Source organism: Nanorana parkeri, unplaced genomic scaffold, assembly GCF_000935625.1.
Source record: "Nanorana parkeri isolate BGI_ZX_2015 unplaced genomic scaffold, ASM93562v1 scaffold540, whole genome shotgun sequence".
Classification (NCBI taxonomy): Eukaryota; Metazoa; Chordata; class Amphibia; order Anura; family Dicroglossidae; genus Nanorana; species Nanorana parkeri.
In genome coordinates this window covers 182,429-198,959 of record NW_017306808.1, presented here as the reverse complement: position 1 = coordinate 198,959, position 16,531 = coordinate 182,429, and the positions used below count along the sequence as shown (strand labels likewise).

Sequence of the window (16,531 nt, the reverse complement as noted above, 5' to 3'; positions counted from 1 at the left end):
TTTGATTATTTTTAAATAACAATGAGCAGATGGTTAGTAGTAGTTAGGCCCCGTTCACACCAGGGAGGTTCGGTCACGCTGATTTTTCCACGCTGAACCGTCAACAGCGGTTTGAATCTGCCTGCTGCCCAAACTGCTCCCTGAGCTACTTTTTCATCGCTGATCAGCACGTTTTCCATATAGATTTCAATGGAAACGGGCTCATCACTGTGCGTTTTGGTGAAACACGATTAAAAATGGCCAAAGTAAAAGCAGGGACACCGGCACTCCAGTATAAGCGTGAAGAAAAGTCTTATTTATTGAAGAAATGTGACATATCACATAAAGCGACGACCGTTTTGGGGTCACACAGGATCCCCTTCCTCAAGCAATGACACAGGGGATCCTGTGTGACCCCGAAACGGTTGTCACTTTATGTGATATGTCGCATTTCTTCAATAAATAAGTCTTTTCTTCACGCTTATATTGGAGTGCCGGTGTCCCTGCTTTTACTTTGGCCATTTTTTACCAAAACGCACAGTGATGAGCGCGTTTCCATTTAAATCTATATGGAAAACATGCTGATCAGCGCTGAAAAAGTAGCTCAGGGAGCAGTTTGGGCAGCAGGCGGATTGAAACCACTGTTGACGGTTCAGCGTGGAAAAATCTGCGCGACCGATGTCGGTGTCCCTGCTTTTACTGTTATATGACGGTTGCATCCGTCGACCACCGCAGCACCCATCTGATTTATTTTGGAGACAAGCGGTCAGGAGTGTGATGGGTTCATGGATCTAAAAATGGCCTATAACGCCCTTTCAAAAATCACGCAGAAACCGCACTGAACCGCTACCGCCCTGGTATAAATGGGGCCTTAGTCATATTGAAAGGAACTTGTTTAGTAATTTTGAACAGGTTAAACTACTCATCCAAGTTGTTTCCGCAGTTCCAAGCACTGATTTGAACTTATAAAGCTACCTGAACAGAACAAGTCCCGTTGAATGCGACTAACTACTACTAGTTATACCATAACCTGGATGAAAGAGAACCTTCACAGACATTGAGAAGGTGTTATATCCTATCCAAACCAAACTCCCATCCTCTTGATCCCTTTCCCTTACCTGGCAGTCTCTTTCCACAGACAGATGCAATGGTCAGGACACTGAGGCCAGTGCTAAGAGAAGATCCTCTGGCCTCCAAGGCTAGAATGCCAAAGTGTGCCCCAACCCCTGATCTCTTTTGTTCGGCACTACAAAAACCTTACAAAAATTTAAAATGTTTATATACAACAACAACAAAAGCTTTCTTATCATAAATAAGTAACAAAAATAAGTAAGGTTAGCCAACATTTTAACTAGAAACTTTAGAGTTAAAACACTAATTAGAGCAGGACAAGAGCTGTCAAACTGATATCTCCTGCAGATTACACAGGGAGAGTTTGGCTCTCGCTGTGTAATCACAGCTCTCGCTGTGAAGAGCCCTCAATCTTCCAGTGTAATGCACAATGCAGGAGATGACCAGGCAATGCAAAGGCAGGAGAAGTTCCCTCCTTAGCTCCCCCCCACAGCATGGTGCCCAAGGTATGTTCCTTTCCTGCCTCTGCCTTGGCCCGGCCTGGACTGACGCAATTAGGGTTAACCTCCACTTCAAAAGTTTTTCTTTGTTGTTCCCTGTTTGATATTTGGGGAGCAAGGCTCCACAATCCACACTCATGTTATCCCTTCTATGTTTTTTTTAAGCGTACCCTGTACTGATGTTATAAGCACCTTGTATCTTTATTACAGTTATGACAACATTGTTATCTGAAATAAATATATTGCAGTAGTATAAATAAAGCCATTATATGCATTGCCAGATAGTGTTGTGAGCTTAATTTTCATGCCAACAATTAAGGTCATTTACAGTCCGGAACTGGCTGCTACTATTATTAACTTCTTCTTGTGTTAATGGAATATTGCTACCGTATATATTTTTGCATATACCTTCCAGTCATGTGACTCAGCCCTACATATTATCAAATATAAATGTAATAACACATTAAAGTTGCATGTCTGTGTTTTCTGGAGTTTGTAAATGACCTCTACTCTTTGTATGTCACTGTGCATCCTATCCGGCCTTGTGTCACATTACTATTCATTTTTTTTTTGTTCTAGAGGGAAGCTTGGGTCATTGCGTGTCAAGGTCAGCCTGTCTGAGGAGCGTATTCTGCCCTCTGTATATTATCAGAACCTCATTCAGCTCCTGGTAGAGTCTGTTCAGTCCCCTGATCAGGTGGGATGCATAGATAGTTGCCTCACCACTGGTAGCCAGTGTACCGTATGTTGTTTTGTAGTTGTAAACATCTCTTTGTTTCTATCCAGGGCGACTGCAGTCTACTGGCTCTACTAGAAGACATGTGTTCTGCTGAGAGTCGACAAGAAGTGGCACTTAAGCTAGTCAAAATCTTTCTAGGACAGGGCCTGGCAGTAACCTTCCTTGACAGACTGAATATGCGAGAGGTGAATCGAACAGGTGAGGTCATCTCTGTCAAATGCTTCATATTGTCATCAGTCATGTTCTTCATTGCCCTATTCCTCATTATTTCGTTGTTGGCCATACCACATGCATGTTGGAGCATTGATATGAACAGCGTTAAAAGTGCTTCTAAACCTTGGAAACCTTCATAATTTCTACATTCCACTGAAAGTTGTGCAAGCTGTTCCAGGTGCAAAAACTTGGTCTGGTCCTGGTCCCAGAGGTGCTCATCCCACACCATCAGGTGTAAAGTAAATTCTTGATTTGCATGCTTGTTCTTGGCATGTAACTTAGGAAGTAAGAAAATCACTAGTTTAGCATGACAGCCTTCTTATTTCCTCCAACACAGGTTTCCATTAAACTTAGCCTGTTTTCTGCACACATGAGTCACTCCACCACCTGTGATTTCTCAGCTGAATTGATGGAAAAATAAGGAATGTGGTGGCAACTCCATGTTTTGTAGTAATTAGAGTATAGACAGTGTTAAGATTGTGAATACAGCGCCATGGGGCCATGAGACCAGCATGTTGCTGTCCTGAGTAAGTTAAATTGTTTGTATATTTTGTAACATGGCAGTCTTCTGAAGAACATTTTTTTTATTTCCCCCTCATTTACAGGTGACCCAAATACTCTTTTCAGGTCAAATTCACTTGCTTCAAAATCAATGGAGCAATATATGAAGGTAAAGTGAAATATTGTTCTTAATATCCTTAATTTTATCTTCTACGGCACCCTATTTCCCCCTTTAAGTGAAACTCCAGCCAAATTCCTTTTTATTTTTCTAGTTTTGGATAGAGTGTTGGAAAGGTTAGAAGTTTTCTTATTGCTAATCTTCTCCCTTGGAGTAAATTTCTACTTCTTTCCTGCCCCAGAGACAGAACAGGAAATGAGAGGGCATCTACTCAAAATGAGTGGAGCTGGTGTCCTTGGTAAGTTACTTCCCAGTGTGGGCGATCACACTGTGGATGGGAGATGCATTTGGGATCCATTGAAATGAAAGGCACCGCAACGCACCTCCTGCAGCAAAATTTGTCAGGCCGAAACTGAAAATGACTTTTCCTACCTGAAGGAAAAAGTTCTCCATCAGGTCCTCCTCTGCTGATTGACAGCAGGCAGTGGGTGGGTGCAATTTAAAATATCCAGTAGCAGACTGGGTATGGCTCCCAGCCTCTAGATGCTGAAGAGGAACGGGGTGGCAGCAGAGGCAGGGGGGCGGGGCAGAGTCAGAACAGGGCAGGGCAGAGGCGAACGGGGCGTTGTTGAGGAGGAACAGGCCAGAGGAGACATGAGGCGGCAGCGGAGGAACGGGGAAGCAGAGAAGGAACGAGGTGGCAGAGAAGGAATGTGGCAGCAGCAGAGGTACGATGGGGGGCAGCGGGGGGGATGCAGAGTCAACGCAGTCTCTTCTCCTCGCTGGTGCCTGCAGCAGTGGTCTGTGTCCCCATTGCTTCTGTCGATACAGGTGGGGAGAGCAGCGAAGATTGAAAGGGACACAGACCGTTGCAGCCAGCACCAGCGGGGAGGAGAACGGAGGAGCAGAGCGGCAACTAATCGTAAAGCAACTAATCGATGATGAGAATAGTTGCCAACGATTCTCATTATCAATTATAATCGATTTAATCAATTAGTTATTGCAGCCCTAATTTCCTCTCACTTTATGTCTTGGTCTTCCGGACAGCTATATAGGATTACATCTCCCAAAAGGAGACAAAGACAGTTCTATCCCTTCCACACACTTTTTCACATGTAGGGGAAAAAACACTGTGGCTGGACTTCCACTTTGAGTCACTTATTTGCATGTCATTTGCATCACTCACAGTTTGCCATTCTTCTGCCAGATAGTGGGTATGCCATACCTTCATGAAGTACTGCGACCCATTATTACACGGATCTTTGAGGAAAAGAAATATGTTGAATTGGATCCTTGCAAGATAGATCTAAATCGTAGTAGGTAAGAAGCCAGAACAGGCTACAGAGCATATGTTCTTGAGATTCTTGTACTGAAAGTAAAACCTGTGCCTTGAACATGTAGGGCAAAGCAACAGATTCACTTTAATGCCTCCACCCTCCTGCATGTACGTACTCTTTCTTCTCTTCCCTGGCAGCCTGATTGCCCTGCATCGGAAAACAACAGGTTAGCTTAAAGGACACATATTAACATAATAATTCCACAGGCCTTTTTATGTGCGAGCTAACTGATGCTCAGGGCTCTCTCTTTCCCTCTCTCTCTGCTGTGAGAGCTTACTGCGGGGTGAAAAGGCTGACTGGTGACATGACACTAAAAAAGGTACGAATGATATATGTTTGTTTTGGGGAACCTATTAGGGGATGCTCTGTTAGTCAGGAACTGACACAAGCTAGGTTAGTGGATCAGATGAGAAGATGCTTTGTTTGTTGTATACTATGGACTTGCTGTACAAAGCCCTTCTCCAGCATTGAAACTGTTTGTTTGCTACCTTGCTGAATAAAATAAAATCGCAGGACAAACCTGCATGGACTTTTTAAAGGTGTCCCTGTTTCGTGCATGATTTACCAATAATTGTTGAGCATGTCCCCCCTTACAAAATATATAAATATATATATATACACACATACATATGTACACACCAAGGGCAAGGATACAGATCAGGAGTTTTCACACCATTCTTGATCTATATGCTTGTTCCTGGTCAGTAACTAAGAAACAATTGACAGCCAGTCAGCTAGTATTTGTCAGAAAAAAGTCAGCAGTGGCAGACCGTGTATTTTCCTATAGTAGGCTCAATTGACAAGGTTTAAACGCCAGCCTAAGGCACTCTGTTTTCAACCATGTGACTGTTTGCTTGTAGTCATTGTTAGGCCAACAATTTTCCACTTGACTCCTTTGACAAGTTGATTGAAAAGTGGACTTTTGTTGAGCCGGGTGGTGCTGGCTCATTAGATTAGTGGAATTTCGGGCAATTCAGCAGGAAACAGCTATATTCAGTCCATGCATTGGCAGCTTATGGGTTTTCTTAAGATGGAAACCATCTCAACATTCTTCAATGCAATACTGAACCTGTAACCACATGCTTCATTTTTCTGTTGAGACTGTATTTACATAGAAAACTAAGGAGTTGGCTCTGTCGATTCTTTTCTGCAGGCGTATCTCTTTTAAAGGTTCCATTTCTGAGCAGCAGATCCGTGAGAGCAGTGTGGAGTTTTTAAGGGGCTACTTGAGTGACATAATTGATGCCATCTTGGGCTCAGTAGAACAGTGCCCACCAGGTATGCGTCTTTGCTTCAAGCAGCTACATAAGCGTGTGGAGGAAAAGTTTCCTGGGGGAGCCAGTCAGGTGAGAATAACATTTTCATTCCCACCAGCATGTGATGGGGAGCATTTTGACACCATGGATGTGCAACACCCCTCTTTGTCAGAACATAACCTTTTAAAAATGGGAATGTTCCCACATATTCCTGCACGGGAAACCTGGTGGGAGGGAGACTGTATACTTTAATGAGTAGCTTCCAACAATGTTTTCTGCTTGAAACCAGGATGTGAAGTATGCAGCCATCAGTGGTTTCCTCTTCTTGCGCTTTTTTGCTCCCGCGATCCTGACACCTAAACTATTCCACTTACGAGAGCATCACGCTGATCCACGCACTGCACGCACTTTACTGCTGCTGGCTAAGGTATTCTTCAGATGGAGAGGAAGTTTATATTATCTGTTTTTTGCCATGCATGTTGTTTGTTTTTTGTATTGCCACTTGTGTTATTTACTTTAAATAGTTGTCAGTCCTTGTACATTTACATTTAAGTTGCTGCACATATTGACAATTTCACTGAATGTTAAATAAATTATATATATATTAGGAATGCACCGATACCGGTTTTTCGGTATCGAGTATGAGTTCCGATATTTATTTACTGATAAATACAGATACGGTACTTCTGGTAGCATGGAGCCAGCTTCCCGGGCAATCAGGAAGCCGGGCAGCGTGTCATTACTCATGGCTCGGCTTCTTGATTGCCCAGGATGCCGGCTCCATGCTGTTTGGAAGCCGGCTTCCCAGCCAATTAGCATGGAGCCGGCTTCCCGGCCAATCAGTAAGCAGGGAGGCGGGTCATTACCTGCATCCCAGCTTCCTGATTGTCCAGGAAGCTGGCTCCATGCTGTTTGACCAACTCCATGCTTATTGGCTAGGAAGCCGGCTTCCCAGCCAATCAGCGTGGAGCCGGCTTCCCGCACGTCATTACCCAGCAGCCTGATTGGCTGGGAAGCCGGCTCCATGTTCCCTCACGACACTGCCGGTCAGAGGGAATCTCCCTCTGACCGAAAGTTCCTGTATTGGGATAAGTATCGGAGCATTTGGGCGAGTACGAGTACTCACCCAAATACTTGGTATCGGCCCTGATACCGATACTAGTATTTAAGGGTCCCTGGCACACCTTTAAGCCAACCTAATCTAAAGTGTTTCAACTTCTTTGCTGCATACATTTGCAAATACATGTGGAAGCTACATTGCCACATCAAGCCACCTCTGAAAAGTGCGTTCCCTCCATGAACTATCTGAGTTCCCAGCTATGGAACATATTCACTGATCAGCCATACCATTATGAACACTGAGAGGTGAGTAACACTGATTGTCCTGTTACAATGGCACCTGGAAGTGGGTGTAAAATATTAGACAGCAAGTGAACATTTTGTCCCTGTGGTTGATGTGTTGGAAGCAGAAAAAATGGGCAAGCGTAAGGGTTTGATTGTAGCATAAGGGCCAAATGCTGATGGCTAGATGAATGTCAGGGCAACTCTAAAACTGAAACTCTTGTAGGATGTTCAAAGTCTGCAGTGGTCAGGACCTACCAAAAGTGGTCCAAGGAAGGTAAACTGGTAAACCAGTGACAGGGTCATGGGCAGCTAAGGCTCATTGATGCACATGGGGAGCACAGGCTGGTCCATGTAGTCCGATCCAATAGAAGAGCTACTGCAGCTCAGATTGTTGGAGAGGTTAATGCTGGTTCTGACAGAAAGGTGACTGAACACACAGTGCATCGCAGTTTTTTACATATAGTGCTGAATAGCTGCAGACCGGTCAGGGTGCCCATACTGACCCGTGTCCACTGCCAAAAGTGCCTACAGTGAGCATGAGATCATCAGAATTAGACTACAGAGCAATGGAAGAAGTTGGCCTGGTCTGATGAATCACATTTTCTTTTACATCATGTGGATGGCCATATGCACGCGTGTTGCTTTCCTAGGAAAGAGATGGCACCAGGATGCACTATGGGATGAAGGCAAGCTGGTGTATGCAGTGTGATACTTTGGGCAATGTTCTGCCGGAAAACCTTGGGTCTTGCCAATCACCCCTTCATGGAAACGACATTCCCTGACGGCAGTGGCCTATTTCAGCAGGATAATGAACCCTGCCACACTGCAAAAATGGTTCAAGATTGGTTTGAGGAACACAACAACGGGTTTGAGGTGTTGGCTTGGGCTCCAAATTTTCCAGATCTCAATCCAAGCGAGCATCTGTAGGATGTGCTGAAAAAACAAGTCCCATCCGTTGAGGCCCCACCTCGCAACTTACAGGACTTAAAGGATCTGCTACTGATGGCTTGGTGTCAGATACCACAGCATACCTTCAGAGGTCTAGTGCAGTCCATGCCTCAATGGGCTGGGGCTGTTTTGGCAGCAAAAGGGGACCTACTCAATATTAGGCAGATGGGCATAATGTTATGGCTGCACGGTGTATAGCAATGCACAAACTAAAAGCAAAGAGCAGGCTTACATCCCATTAGTTCCACTTTTGCAGTCAAATTGGGATAACACCTACTTTATATTTCTTACATACTTATGTAGTATAACTGTAAAAATAAATAAAAAAGGCTGCTTACTATTTTACTTGCTGAAAAATCTTACCTAGGTTTGCTTTTCTATGTAATGTTAAGGAGGGGACTAGGGAAATCAGTGACAAGCAGTGACAATCACATCAATCCAAACTTCTTCAGACAGTATAGAGATGATATTTCAAAACTGTAAGGTTTGAACCTGTACTTAATATCATATGTGCAAGGCACTACATCCCTACATTGGACTATGCAAGATGCAATAGCTGGAGAACACTGGATCCCAATCAGGCGAAATATACAACGTTTCTTTTATATATTGTGTGAAGATGTTTTAATTAAAGATTTCCCAGCTTCATAGATGAAAAAGAGTCCGAAGACTGTAAGAAATACGGAATATGTTCCACTCACCAATATATCAAATTGCAGACATGTTGTCACTAAATAGTTTAATATCCTTAGATATAAGTTGAATGAGAGTCAAACAATGCTAGAGAATGGGTAATACTTTATAGTTCTGGATATGTAGAGTGGATGATAAGATCTGTCAATTATAAGGGTGTTCACAGGACGTCAATGCAGCCTGCACTTTGCCTGAAATAGGAGTCCAAGTGTATTCACAGCATCACAGCATGTTCAAAAAACTATATCATAGCATGTTCTTCAGCTATGACATCCCTGCAGTCCTACGCAAGGACTAAAAACAATGCAAACGGTCCCCAGCACACTTTCAAGCTAGCCAGTTCAAAAAACTACTATTTATATCCCAAGCGATATCCCAAAACGTATTAGTTCAGTCTAATAAGAAAGATAAAACCCTTACAAGGTGAGTTATGCTGTAATCTGTTTTGTCTCAGCAGTTATGCAGCCAATGTACTGCACCTGTTGACATACTGAACCAAAGAACGAAGAACATGCAAATTTGTATGTCAAAAGCAAGCAAATAATAGCTGCAAAGTCGCATCAAAAATTGCTATCAAGGAAACTTTACTAAAAGCACTTCAAATACATACTCACTGAAAATATACTGTATGTAATGTAGTATTGTCATGTCACCTTATTGCCACAATGGCAATTTACATGTGTAACATTACATATGGTATTGACCATTGGCTTTATTATCTGAATCAGTCTTGTGTCTGAAGCCTACTGCCTGCAGTGCTCATATCCTGCATGTTACTGTCACTCACTTGTCCAGCTGTCTAATGTTCATTATCTAATATATCACTTGCTTATCTTTCTTCCTTATTTTTAGGTAGTACAGAGCATTGGAAATCTTGGGCAGCAGCTAGGTCATGGAAAGGAACAGTGGATGTCCCCTTTACACCCCCTTATTCAGCAGAGCGTGGGTCGCTTAAGAGATTTCTTAGACAAACTCATAGACATGGAGAGCGATGTTGGTGTGTGGTAATAGCAGGCAGCAAATCTGAATGTTGTCCTTCATCTGTTTTCATCCTTCTCAGTTTATACTTCACTTCAGTCCTGTCTTCCTCATACCTGGTCCCCTTTCTGTGTGATCTACCTCTGACTTAATCTAGATGGAAAAAGGATTCAGATGAATGTCAGTTACCAGGATACTGGATGCTGCGTCTCTCCTGAGACTTGCATTTTGATTAAACCGTACTTGCAGTTGCTGTTAGAGGAGACTGTTCTTTGCTATAGCACAGAAAACAAACAGGCTGAGTAAGCAGTGAGTAAATACACTTCAGTGGGTCTAGAAAGCAGCGTTTGTCATATTCCAATTATTTCTGCTTCTGCTTATAAATAAGTGCCTCAAGGTTGCATTCACCATAAGGCACTTGTGGTCCCATGACAGTAGGGGATAGAAGGAAAATCACTCGAAAAAAAACATGTACAATTGTGTTTTTTTATTTTTACTTTTAACCAAATTTGGGCACTTCCAGTTGAACTTAAGGTAGTAGAGCTGCTAGGAGCAGTTCAATAGCTTTTTCAATAACTGAGTACAAAGATCAATGGGGAAGCTGTTGTAGTAATCCACAGAGACTAATCCAACTTCAGTTCACTGTATTTAGATCAGGTAAGAGATGATTGTTGTTTGGTTGCTATGACTTACTTTACCTTGCTCTGTGTATTGCTTTACTGTAGCCTGCCAGGCTCCCAAGAGTCCAGGTATAGGCATTTAATTGTTAGACTGTACGGCCCAATGGGAGCTGTGCATAAAAGCATTCTTTAATACACATTCCACTCTTTATGTCACCTCTAATAACACATCTGTCCCCATCACCTGACTGGTGACTTGTATAAAAGGCAATAGTCATTATCTATCCCATCTCTACTAATTTGACTGCATTGTGATTCTTGGTGGACTTCTAACCTTACTTTGTCTGTGGCTCCATGCCTGAAATGCATACCAGAGCTGCATAATGGAGTGTTGCTGGATTGCCTGCCATAGAAGACTGAAGTTGGGCTTTTTAGTGCTGCTCACCCACATACTAGGTCAATTTTCCATGTCTTTGGGGTGTGGGAAAAAAGCCACGCAAGCACAGGAAAAACTCCATGCAGACAGTGTCCTAGCAGGGATTGGAACCAAGGACCCCATTGTGGCAAGGACAAAAGTGCTAACCACCAACCCTCGAATTGACATTCTTGTGTGCTTAAAGCAACAGGATTCCGAAATACAGTCCTGGCCCCATAACTTATTTGTGCTAATTTTTTTCAGTCGATGTATCAAAGGCTAAGTGTTTTTGTTGTCCATGGTACCCAGTCCAGTATCATCAGTCTAGTCCCCCTTGACCACCCAACAAAATACACATCCAGCAGCAAATTTTATACTCTGTTGGGTTTAACACGTTTCAAAATGCGTCTATGGGAGTCAATCGGACTGCGTCACAACCATTAAGCCAATCTGTATGGTACTGCAAAGCAAAATCCCCCTTGGAAACAAAACAAAAAAGTCATTGAGGAGACAGTAGTATTGCCTCCTGAACGCCTGCAAATCACCACTCTGAGCAATCCACCACATGTGTAAATGTGGCCCAGCTTTTCTTCATTTTTTTTATATATCCTTTTTTGTAGATTCTCAATAGTACACAAAAACTAGTGATAACAATTCATGATTAGAACACAAGATGCGATAGACCGTTTTATTTGTTTTCTGCACAAACCATGGAACGTTAATCTTTCTTCTGGTAGATTTATCTTTATTGACATTTCATTAATACCACAAGACAAGTTTAACATATAGTTTCCAGCCTTCGCAGGAATGGGAAGACATTTCCTCACATCTCCTGCAATACCGAGCAATATATACACTATATCCATTCCTGAATGCAGGAAATAATCCTGCTGTCTTGTGTTGTCCTGATGTCAGTCACTCAGTCTATATCAGTGTAGCATGAAAGCAGCTAAATGTAACATTTTCTTAAAGGTGATGGTACATGTTTGTGGTGTTATGATTGCAATTACATTTGGTGTTATGAGTGTAATTACTAAACATTTGTTTGTGTGTTTTAATACTTTAGTGTTTTGTTCCTTTTATTTTACCTTGTAGTAAAACTTCCTTCTTCCCATTGCTCACCTGTGCGTTCTTTCTCTTGTAGAGTGTGGACAGACATCTCGCACTCTCTTTCACCCCTCGGTCACTATTAAAGAAGGATTTTTACACAAGCGTAAAGCTGAAGCTGTAAATCTGGTTACTCGGTTTACTTTCAAGAAAAGATACTTTTGGCTCACTAGTCAGACTCTGTCTTACTCCAAGACCCCAGATTGGCAGGTAAGTGAGCTATCTGATAGTGGAGATTAATTGTGACAGTTTCCATACTGTACCTGGCATATCAAATAAGATACAATAATACTACAGATCCCTGATATCAGTGCTCACAAGTAAAGGCTGTACACTTATTAATTTTAATACATAATTCATCATAGGATCAGCGGTTTAGAAGCAAGGAAACCTTGCGTGGGCCCATGGAAGTAGCCACTATTTGTTTTATGAGAGCCTAAGTAAATTGCACACTTTTGATGATACCTACAGACTTCCTAATCATCACCTGATGCTGCCAAATTGGAAGGATTGGTCAATGCTCATTTAATGTATCCTTACTCTTTATATTTAATTGTGACCACACATGGACTGGGAGAAAAAGATCAAGGTCTACTTACCAACATAACTTGACCATACCCGAATATTAGATTATTATTATATTCTAAGGCCTTCTTGGGCATAACTCTGCTGTTCTGAGCTGCATGCTGGATATCCACTGCAACCTGCTGCAGTTATGCAGTAACACAAGGTAGCCCAAGATATTAAATAGTTTTGGTAGATTTAAAGGTGATTTACAGCGGTTGTACAGTTAGATTGTAATGTGTATGGCCATGTTAAAGGTGACTGGATGGAACTGCACCATCCGATTGTATTTAATGCTCTGTTTCCCTGTTGAAGGTGCGCTCTTCTATACCAGTGCATCGGATCTGTGCTGTGGAACGAGTGGATGAGAATGCATTTCAGCAGCCAAATATGATGCAAATCATTACCCAAGATGGTGAGACACAAGGATTCCACATTATGTATATACAGTGCAAGGTGAGCACCAATAGCCAAGGCTATATGTAGCTAATACTAGAATCTGATTATGCAAAAACTGAGAGGGTAGAAAAAGTGTGTAAATAGTTTAAAGAAATTATTTTTTTACCAAACATTAATTATTTTCTTTATATCTAGAATGTCAATGAACTGAATCAGTGGCTTTCTGCCCTGCGTAAAGTTAGTCTGTGCAACCTGAATTTGTTGCCAACATATCACCAAGGGGCCTATCGTAATTCACATTGGACATGCTGCCTCCAGTCTGACCGTACAGGTAATATGTCTAATCAGAGAACTGTGTGCTTGTGGGCATAACTAACTCCGTGTTTTATAATCATATATCATTTAAAAAAAATTGTGTCTTACAGTGCGAGGTTGTAGCCGGACACATTTAGCTGTGACATTGGGAGATTGGAGCGATCCTTTGGATCCAGATGCTGAGGCTCAGGTGTTATATCGGCATCTTCTGTTGGTCAAGGACATGCTCAGGTCTGCAAATATTTCTTCTCATATGCACAATAATAAATCATGTCCTTTCATCATAGCTTGCATTTGCTTAAATGATCTTTAGTGTTTATTGCTATGTGGTTGCCTCCCCAATCACTAGTTGTATAAAGTAACCATTTAAGATGCCTTATTCATATTTTAAACCACAGACCACATTCCTTGGGAAATAATGTGCTTACATTTTAATAGGAACAATTACCTGGACGGTGCAGATGGTGCGGCCACAGGGAGAGCAGAAGCAAGAGGTCCTACTGAGAAAGGACTCGAAGGTTCAGTATCACAGAAGCAGAATATTGCGACCACTTTGAATTTGTATCACTTGACAAGTTTAGCAATGTATTTTCCTTCTTCATGTTTTTCCCCTTCAGGCTCCATCGCTTCTTCTGCGGCAAGGCGTTTGCACACTGTCATTGAGGATCTGCAAAGAGCTCACCAGGTCTTTGAACGCAGGGAAAGGGAAGATGCTCCTAATCATAGTAGCTGTATCTAAAACAGAAATTATGGCAGCCTACACATTCACATATATTCTATTTCTTTTTATTGCTGTACACATATGGCCATTTTTCAGACTTTTGTATTTCTTGTTTCAAAGGCCAATAAATAAAGAAAAGCCAACAAAACCGTAAACTACCTCATTTTGTTCCAGTAAGGAGAGCAGTTTATTTCCTTGTTGTTGAAGGATGGGCAATGCCAGCAGTTTCACACTTAGGTCCCTAAAGATCTGAGTTAAGCTTGCTTTAAATAGCATCATCTGTCACAGAATGACCCTTGTTTTTTTTTTAATAGAACCTATGTATAACTGCCCTAGCTGATCTTGAAGGTGGTAAACAGTAAAACGTGCAAACAATTTGGCTTCAAGTGGGTTTAAAGGGCATTTCCAGTTATTCCACATCTTGAATAACAGTACATATATCTAGCACCTTAATTAGGACGTTTGTGCAACCTTTCAGACTTAAGCTACCCAGCGACATTCGACTATTTCAGTGGGATCCAGCCGTGATTTCATTTCTCTCATACGGGAGGCCAGTGTCTGGGGGGCAACTAATTGGGCAGGTTGGAAAACCCTTTCGCTGTTGTTCCCCCTGAAATAAGTGGTGCCAATGATGCCCACTATCGCTTCCTCTCTCCATTGATATTAACATTCAACCAAACAGTTGAGTTTCTGGAGCAGCTGAGTATTGGTGGTACCTTATGATGCTCATCTGTCAGAACCTCAAAAGTCTATGGGCACCTTAAGGGTATGTCGATGGGTTTTGGGCTTGTGTGAACTGCATCAGTTTGACATTCGTTTGAGGCACTTCTGAGATCATTCAGAATCCATTGACAGATTAATTTGACTTTGTTGACCTCTTTCTGCATTTGATCTATTTCAAGCAGGTTTTGCATTCCCATAGACTTGTATGGGGATACAAAACCTGTTGGACGCAAAGAGGAACCTGTCAACACAGGCCCTTAAGCTGTCCATACACAAAAATATTTTTGCCTGAATTTACACCTTAGCTGGATACAGTTTGAGATTGATAGCCCATATTAACAGGTGTGTGCATTTAGAATGGGTGCTGAAGAAGTGCAATGTTCGGTATCTGTGAAAACATATTTACACTATCAGCCACAAAGGGATGGCCAATCCATGTACATTAATCAGCCTGTGTCTGGTTACCTTAAGTTTTTTCAGAGACACTTAGTGATATGCATGCTTTTCTGCCTAGCGTGCACAAGAGTACATATGCAGAAACATTCTAATCAAAAGGAATTATGTTAACAAGTTTTACTTGAGGTTTAACTAAACTGCAAGAGAAAATCTTGAATGTATATACAGTATTTTAAGTGTTTAATTACATTTCTTAAACCCTTGAAAGTATATTAATACTATACAAACAGCCACTTATTGAAAAGCAGTTTTGTAAGTAGGTTGACATTATTAAATATCTTTCCCAAAACCGTGTCTAGTTAATTATCTTACACCACCCTTGTAACCATTTACAGGCCTATCACAATTGGGGATCAAGAGCCAGTGACCTGAGGTTGACATAACACATTTGGTGGAAATCTGTTGTTTCCTCTTGTGCTGTCCCTAGTTAGCACAGTCTGCTATTAACTGAAACAAAAGACTTATTATTATACCTGTGTTAAAAGCTGTGGGCTCAGTGCAATGGTCGTCAATTGAAGATGGGAACAAGTAAGTAACCAGCACAAGAAGATTTTGGCCTCCAATGCTTCTATGTTATAGAGTGAAATGCCTGTAGCTGCTTGCCATATGATTATTTTGCTTTGCAACCTTGATTTCTCTTTCTGTCTGAGATCTAGCAAATACCCTACATAGTGGGGGCTTGAGAATGTGTGACCTGCATTGTCATATCTCAGCAAGTGGTGTTCCTAGAATACCAGATTACTGACAATTTAGGGTGTTTTAGCCAATGGGGAGACTCGGTGAGTTCGGCCATGTTCCATGTGGAGTATACTTTTAAACCTTTAGAATACATTTCTCAGCATTCACCATTATTACATTTGAATAGTGTAGTTTGTTGTAATGGAGCTCCACTATTAATAAAATAAACCAATTTACATAATACATATAAATCATGATTACCATTATTCCCTCTCAAAATCATTTAGAAATGGGTTTTAAACTTATTATCTCTGTGTTTCAGTGACTCTAGTATTTTAAGGACACGTATGGTAGTTGGATGTTGCCATCTTTTTTTTTTTTTATCAGCAGTATATTTCTGGAACATGTACTGTATCACCCAGTGCTGTGAAATTACATGGGAACCTTGCGATCTGGCAACCCAATGTCCTTCCAGGTAGAACTTAACTTGGCTGGTGTTAATGAGACCTATATATAATTTCTGTGACTGTCTTGCCTTTACTGTTACTTCACTCTGCCATATATTTACCTCTTACCTGGTTTAAAAAAACATTTATGCATTTCCAAGTCATGTAGCAACAAGAAGGTATCAAACATATAACTCACATACAGGTCATACAGAAGAATTCGAAATTGATTTTATTCACATAAGCAAGGACATGCCGAGCGCAAATAGGATATGGGGGTGAAGGTTGCTCCATGCACTTCTTCATACTCTGCACTTGTACAGCTTCCTGGATTACAGCCTCTTTGGCAGAAAGGATTGAAGCCCTCTTCTTGTGTTTCAAAGACCAAAAGATAACAGCCTCCATGCCAC

General features: G+C 41.7%; 1 protein-coding gene across 3 annotated transcripts in view; it reads left to right on the top strand.

Annotated features, from left to right (window-relative positions):
* RASAL1 (RAS protein activator like 1) overlaps positions 1-13,962 on the top strand; it is a 67,108-nt gene extending 53,146 nt beyond the window's left edge. For 2 of the 3 annotated variants that reach the window (XM_018561735.1, XM_018561734.1), the window contains exons 9-21: positions 2,130-2,247; positions 2,337-2,487; positions 3,108-3,172; positions 4,329-4,441; positions 5,612-5,804; positions 6,004-6,141; positions 9,552-9,696; positions 11,857-12,029; positions 12,699-12,839; positions 12,978-13,113; positions 13,208-13,328; positions 13,536-13,615; positions 13,715-13,962. In XM_018561735.1, the coding sequence (XP_018417237.1) occupies positions 2,130-2,247; positions 2,337-2,487; positions 3,108-3,172; positions 4,329-4,441; positions 5,612-5,804; positions 6,004-6,141; positions 9,552-9,696; positions 11,857-12,029; positions 12,699-12,839; positions 12,978-13,113; positions 13,208-13,328; positions 13,536-13,615; positions 13,715-13,836 (1,696 nt within the window). In that variant the 3' untranslated portion in view covers positions 13,837-13,962. The remainder of the gene's footprint in view (positions 1-2,129; positions 2,248-2,336; positions 2,488-3,107; positions 3,173-4,328; positions 4,442-5,611; positions 5,805-6,003; positions 6,142-9,551; positions 9,697-11,856; positions 12,030-12,698; positions 12,840-12,977; positions 13,114-13,207; positions 13,329-13,535; positions 13,616-13,714) is intronic. The other variant, XM_018561736.1, reaches the window with a different exon arrangement.
* Positions 13,963-16,531: the final 2,569 nt, after the last annotated feature.